The sequence below is a fragment of the Thamnophis elegans genome, chromosome 14 (assembly GCF_009769535.1).
Source record: "Thamnophis elegans isolate rThaEle1 chromosome 14, rThaEle1.pri, whole genome shotgun sequence".
In the NCBI taxonomy this organism is placed as follows: Eukaryota; Metazoa; Chordata; class Lepidosauria; order Squamata; family Colubridae; genus Thamnophis; species Thamnophis elegans.
Genome location: NC_045554.1, coordinates 23,214,512 through 23,221,215, shown reverse-complemented (window position 1 = coordinate 23,221,215; position 6,704 = coordinate 23,214,512). Strand labels below are relative to the sequence as shown.

The 6,704-nt window shown below is 51.4% G+C and overlaps 1 protein-coding gene across 1 annotated transcript in view; it reads right to left on the bottom strand.

The window, feature by feature from the left end:
* Positions 1–284: 284 nt before the first annotated feature.
* ST3GAL2 (ST3 beta-galactoside alpha-2,3-sialyltransferase 2) overlaps positions 285–6,704 on the bottom strand; it is a 30,570-nt gene continuing 24,150 nt past the window's right edge. Inside the window, exons 4-7 of the mRNA XM_032230767.1 lie at positions 5,977–6,156; positions 4,646–4,691; positions 3,668–3,787; positions 285–3,021 (exon numbers count right to left, since the gene is read on the bottom strand). Of these exons, the coding sequence (XP_032086658.1) occupies positions 2,848–3,021; positions 3,668–3,787; positions 4,646–4,691; positions 5,977–6,156 (520 nt within the window). The 3' untranslated portion in view covers positions 285–2,847. The remainder of the gene's footprint in view (positions 3,022–3,667; positions 3,788–4,645; positions 4,692–5,976; positions 6,157–6,704) is intronic.

Below are 6,704 nucleotides of genomic sequence, written 5' to 3'. Positions count from 1 at the left end.
GTAGGTGAAATGGCTTCGGGGAGCATAGGAAAAGCAACCAGGTGGGATAGCTCAACATCGGCCGGCCAGCCACTCCTCTCCATCTCAGGATGCTTTAACAGAAACAACTTCGAGGTTATGGACGGACGTTGTTCTATCTTACTTTGCGCTGGTTAGACTGGGGTCTGTGCTTGGAACTAGTGGAGTCAGTAGCAGCAGCTTGACTCGGCTGTCTCCCGAGGGTCTCTTGCGGCTGTAAAAGGGTCCAGGACACCTACAGCATAAATACCAGGAGTCCCCAGAAGGAAAAGGTACAGGTTTTATTTTGTGTAGCAGAACATAAAACAAATCCCATTCTTCCAAACTAGCCTGTGAAATTAAAAAAACACAAAAGGAGGGGCAGCATCACTGTTTTGGAGCAGAGGCAGCTTTCCAAGGCAGGAAGGAAAACAAACCCTTTGGCTGAAGGACCTCCTGAGCCTGTAAGATTTGCAAGAATTGGGCAATGACCGCTCCCAACCGCTGGGAGCTGAAGCAGCCACTGATTTGGCCAGGTCTGTCCTGGGACAGGAAGAAGCCTAAGCTGGACCATCAGGGACCAGAAGATCTCCCTCCCCTCACTCTGACACCGGCTGCGGGCCCAGCCCAAGAAATAATGGCAGTTTCAGTGCAGCCAGGCAGCCATTCTGCCAGATGCAGAAGCTCCTGGGATTAGCCAGCCCTCCTATCAGTCCATGCCATGCCATGCCATGCCATCCAGGGACAGTGGGATAAAGATGTGTGAAGAGCTATCAACAGTTCACTAAGGAAGCCCCCTGGAAAAGTGCCCATGTGAACTGGAGGCGTTGCAATTGCAATTGAGGTGGGAAGAAGGCTGCAGCTCCCATCCTGGAGCCCCAAAGCCCAGGGAGCACCATGCCCATACTTCCAGCTGGTACCTCAATTGCAGGGACCAAGGGGGAAAGAGCTCAAGGCCACACAATCCTTGTTCGTAGAATTAAAGCAAACTCTAGGTCAGTCCTGATGACACTGGCACCCCCCTCCCCCCCTCACACCTACTGTACCTGGATTGCGGTTTCCCATTGTTTCTCCACAAAAGAGGTTGGGGGAAGGTCAGCTGACTGTGGGACCTTCCCCCAACCTCTTTTGTGGAGAAACAATGGTTGAGAGAAGGCCAAAAGGTCCAGGATCCTGGGCACACTTGAACCTGCCAGCTCCTTGATTGCAGGTATCTGCATCTCAGGGCACCAAGCTAGAGTTCCGAGGGGCGTCGCAAGGCTCACCAAAGGGAAACTGCAATCCAGTTGCAGTGGGGCGGAGGGGAGGGGGGGTGACAATAAGATTTGATGCTGTCCCAGAAGCACAAGGGTGACCCAGCACCATTGGGGAGGGTACCCTCCACTTCCATATGACCATAGAAAGCTGCCCTGGTGTCAGCCAGAAGCGACTGACCCGCCAAGGCCAGGGCTGGTTTATAGATCCACCATTGCTACCATTTCTTATTTTTTAGTGCTTCAAGAACATCTTGGGGAAATATTCTTAGTTATACTCGTAACGAAAAGCCACCATTGCCACAGCTCCTTCATGCTCTGGAATTCAATTATTTCAAGAACGAAAACAGTGATCATTTGCTGGGATTGTCCTTTTGAAGAAAACCGCTTATGGGCAACTTGATTTTGCCATTTGTCTCCAAGACCTTAATGGCCAAAACAACTGGGAAGCCCCCTGTTTCTTGCACTCAGGGCAAGAGAAGGAAGCTGGGCTGACTTGGGAACCCCTTCTCTTGCTCTCAGTGAAGGAGAGCAGGCAGGAATACCACACCCTGAAGCCCTCCCCTTGGCTAACAAGGTGAAGGCAGGCCTAAAACTGCTAGCTCTTTGCAGAAAGTGAGCTAAAAAATGTTAATCGCTTGTGGATTTCATGCTGAAAGGCCTGGGGATTCTGACTCGATTGGACCCGTTTGTCAACCACCCCTTCCTTCTTCCCCTGGAGAAAGGCTGTAACCCGGAGACAGAGCCCTCTGCCCCAAAGATCTGAAGGGCAGCCCTTCCTTGCATCCCTGCCATGAACAGAACATGGGACTGGAAATATGTCGAGCGGAGAGAGAGGGAGGAAGGAGGCCTGGGTGGCCAGGAACCTCCAGGCCAAGGGGTGAAATCTTGCCGCATTGGAGGGCAGGACAGAAATGAAGAGTCCAAGTCACAGCCTGCAAAATCTGAGAGCTTCGGCAGGACTTCTGGGATGCTCTGGGAACAAGAGCATCCACCCTCGTTGCAAGCACACCAGGCCCTGAGTCAATGTTCACCATCTCCAGGAAAGCTGCAGGCTCCTCCTGGCTTCTCCTCCAAGGTTTCTACATGAGTTTACGTGTCTGGGGCAAAAATGCAATCCAGCCTGGCATCTAATTGTATAGAAAAGAAAAAGAAAAATCACTTCCTGGGGCAAAGGTAGGAAGCTGCTCTCATGTACTGAAGAAAAGCTTAATTTAAAAAAAAGAGTCCGATGTGCCCCTCGTGGGGCTTGGTGGAGGCAAAAGGGAGTCGCAGAGTCAGGCTTGGGCAGAAGCAAGAGGAGGAGGAGCCTGAATGACCACTGTGTGGCTCTTCTCTCCTTCCCTGGCTCAGGGGCTACAGAGGCTCCTGCATCTCCTTGGTTTGTTCTCAGGGAGGAGTAGGAGTTGAGCTACTCTCTGCCTGAATCTGCTTCACTGGAGCCTCCTCGGTGGCTTTGGTGTCCTTCCCTCCCTCAGCTCCTCATTTCCTCTTCATCCTCTTCAAAAAGGACGCCAAATGGTGCATCGGGTGCAGAAGAACCGTCCCTCCTCACCCAGCCACTGACAGCCAGGCTGCCCGGCAGCAGCTGGAAACCTCAGTGGCCACGATAAACACTGATCTTGTTAGCCTTTTCCAGGATGTCCACAATGTGGGCCTCAAAGTCTGCATCGTGCACTCCAGTCTTCCGGAACTCTCCAGCGTAGCGGTTGTTCTCCCAGTAGTGGTGCCAGTTGCCATGGCCGTCTGCCCCGAACCCGAAGACGTTGACCTGTCACCGGGAGAGGGAAAGAAGACCCGCTCACTGGGGGGAACTCCAGGCAACCTAGACGCCAGCCTACGTTTCCTACTGAAGTGGGCCCACAATTGATGGGAGTAAGAAATGACTGACATCCTTTCCCTGGTTGGCTTCCCTATGTTGAAGACTGTTCTAAGCTGCCCCACCCCCACCCAGAAGAAGAAAACGTCTGACATGACATAAAAGAAGAATCTGAAGGAAAACTATTTCCTCTACTGGACCTCAGAAATGATCTGGCTCAAGGTCGCCTCCTTGCTCAATGGCTGCCAGGCCTCTGCTTGAGCATCTCTAGTAACTCTCCCGACTCTTCTTCCCATTGCTTTAGCCAGCCATCCTGCTTCATTATCCCACTTTTCCTGCCTCTTCATCCAGACCATGCGCTGATAGGCGACCCACCCAAAGCCTGAGACAAAGTCAGTTGGGGGTTCAGGAGAGAGCCTCCCATTTCTCAGAAGAACAGATGACTACGCAGCCCCTTTCCTGCACATCCCATGTTGGAGGAAAAAATATAGCTAAAACTCTTTTCAAAGTTAAAAATCAAAGTATAAGCATCATTTAATCAGCAGGACTGCTGCTGTTACTCCCACTGGGACAACTTGCTTGGCCTACCAAAACTGACCTCATCGCAAACATGCAGGGCGAAAAAGAGCACCAGCATGCCTGTGGAGGGATAGCGGCCATGATGCTCCGTCCACCGGTCATGGATGTATTTGAAGAATGCTGGATTGTAGATCTGAACCTAAAGGCAAGAAACCAAAGGGGCAGTTAAGAAGGGGTTTTTTTGCGCTGCCAGCCCAATTTCAGATCTCTGGGTGAAGCCCCAGCAGAGATTCAGAGGGCACAACTAAGTCCGTTTCCAGGTTTGGTGGCATCTACTGGTCCAAATACTGCCTTACAGAAAAGTTTACGCTCAAGATAAAAATAACATTACTGAAGCAACACGTAAGTTGCAAAAATAATCTCAGCAGGATGTACAATATGTGAGACTCAAGGACCATCCCTGGTCGGGGAGGTCATGTGGAGTTCCTCAGAACAGATGGGCCAGAGGCTTCATAGCATGAAAGCAGAATGTCAAGGCTCAGGAGGGTTTTCCGCCCTCTGATCCTCCCCGTACCCTCAAAAATATCAGAATGACCCAACCCATTCAAGCAGGACTAGGGCATGAAAGAGGGGGTGGCAGCAAGGGCAGAGAGTCCTGGGCCAGACTTTCTGCAACCACCAAATACTTTAAAACAAGTAAAATCAAACCTTCCCAGGGGCCACCCAGTCCAACCCACTGCTAAATGCAGGGATATAAATTAAAGGATGATGGGCAAAATCTGCCTGTGTGGTTTATCCATTCCCCCCCCCGTGCCCCCCTCCCAGTTCTCTCTGCTGAAGGGACGCAGAACGAACCAAGGGGCAGCTTGGACAATCTTTCTTTAGGTGGGCACTGGGAAGCTCGGAGGGGGGTTGCGCTTTGTCATTATTTTGTGTGCTTTCTCATAAAGTGTTTTCCTTCATTTCCTTAGTTTTGAGCAAATCGTGGGGATACAGCACATCACAGGGTACATATAAATGTGGAAAGTAATCAGTAAATAACCTGTGCCTAACTTACCCTCTCTTTGTCCACCCGGAGGAATGGCTTCACCGGTGCATAAGTGCTGCAAGAGACACGGGAGAGAAGAAGCAAGGCTTCAACAAATGTGGGGGGAAACAAAGAAGGCTGCCTGCGCTCCTCCTGCTCCCTTCCAGGAGGGAAGAGCCTGGGGGAAGCAGCTGCCAGAGGAAGCAGGGAGAGAGGCAGCTGGAAGATCTGGGCCCCTTCACAAGTGGAACAGGGAAAAAAAGGGGGCAGGCAGGTGCCTTCTCCAAACAGGATCAGCTGCTTCTGACCAGCACAGCCATGATACCTAACCCTCAGCTGCCCCTCATGGCACAGGGCCTCTGGAGGAGAATCTTGTTCTGAGAGCTAACCCGGAGATAAGATGGGCTGCCAACACATTTTATAAATAAATAAGGTGAACCCCAAAGCAGCTGCCAAGTGGAAGGACTAGAAGGAACCGGAGGCTCTCTGAGCTAGCCAGCTCTCTCCAAGAGAGGATTCCCTACCTGAAGGAGAGGAAACTCTGGGGGTCCTTAGTCCGAGGCACAGGAAGAGGAGTTAAAGAGAGGGGCTCTCTTGCTCTTCAGCCCTTCCTGGACAGGGTCTGGATTACCATTGCTATTAGTATGGCTACTTGCTTGCCAAGCAGCTCAGGGCAGCTTTTCGGGGACTTTGCCATATAAAATTTTATAAATAAAATAAAACTAAATAAAACTAAATGCACCAAGTTAGGACAATAACTCATACAATATTTGGACCCGGGACCTGGGAGAAAGAGGTCTTTGGGTCCTTCTTAAAGGGCGTCAATGTTGGTACCATTGGAGCTGCTCAGTGGGGCACCTGCTGACAGAGAAGGCTCGGATTTGGGGTCCCATAAGAGAGGCAGAGCATGCCAACAGTATCTGGTTTTGCAGGATGGCAGAGAACTGGAGGTGGAGAACTCCCTCCAATACCCTGCTCCTGTGCCAGGCAGGGCTTCCTGGGAGATCACCAGCCCCTGGAAGCCTGCGGTGCATGGCAATCACCCCGGGGGGCAGGGGGGGTCTGCTGTTTGTGCTGCATATTCTGGGCCAGGTGCAGCTTCCGAGTCGTCTTCCAGGGCAGCCCTACGTAGAAAGCAACATTCCCAGCCAGAGGCCTCTTGGGCAGCAAGGGCCACACGCAGAAGGCAGCTGAAGCCACTTTGGCCACAGGACCTTAGGAACTGCCTGCAAAGGCAACACCGTGGCAGCTATAGCAATCAGCTTCCCTTTGGAAAGGCATAAAAAGGAGAGGGGTGGACCCTTCCCCCAAATACCCAGTTCCCCCTCCTCCTCAAATCAGCTTCCCCCAGAGATACCTACAACCGGATCTGGCCTGTGGAGAGGGCGCTGGCGATCCACAGCAGGTCCAAGGCTTTGAAGGGCACCAGGACAAAGCTGACGTTGGCAGGCAAGTTCCTGGCACTCTCAGGGTACATGAAATGATGGGTTGTCCTGCTGCCAACGTCTGCCTCAAAGCCCACTGTAGGTGCCTGGTTCATTCTGTCGGAGGGAAAAGGATGTTTCTTCAGGCCTTGATCCTTAAAGGAAGAAGACGGACTCTCACTCCACCCTGGGCCTCCCCACTTGCTCTGCAGAGGGTTGGGGCTCTTTTTTGTCCCCGAGACCATGCACAGCAATGACGCAATACGTGGCTAAATGGAATTTCCCACCTTCTGGCACTTTCAGAGGTTCGGCTTTAAAATTTAGCTCAGTACTTTCCAAAGGTGCCTCTTCAAAAGGCTTCCTTGGTCTTTTTCTCTGTGAAAATGCTTCATCTCTCATCCACGAGTACTTCTTCAAGGAACCCAAAAAGCTTCTTGGACAAGAGGCGAAACATTTTCAAGGAAAAAACCCAAGAAAATTCAGCTGCCTTTTGAAAAAGCACCTTTGGGGCAACCATGAGAATCTCCATGGAGAGAATAGTTAGGAATGTTTTCCCCATGACTGCCTACAAGTGGGGGGGGGGGGGGGGCGTAGAAAGGAACATGTCACACTTTTGTGGTCAGTCTTAAACCTGAAATAACCACATTACATGTTTTAATCAAGTA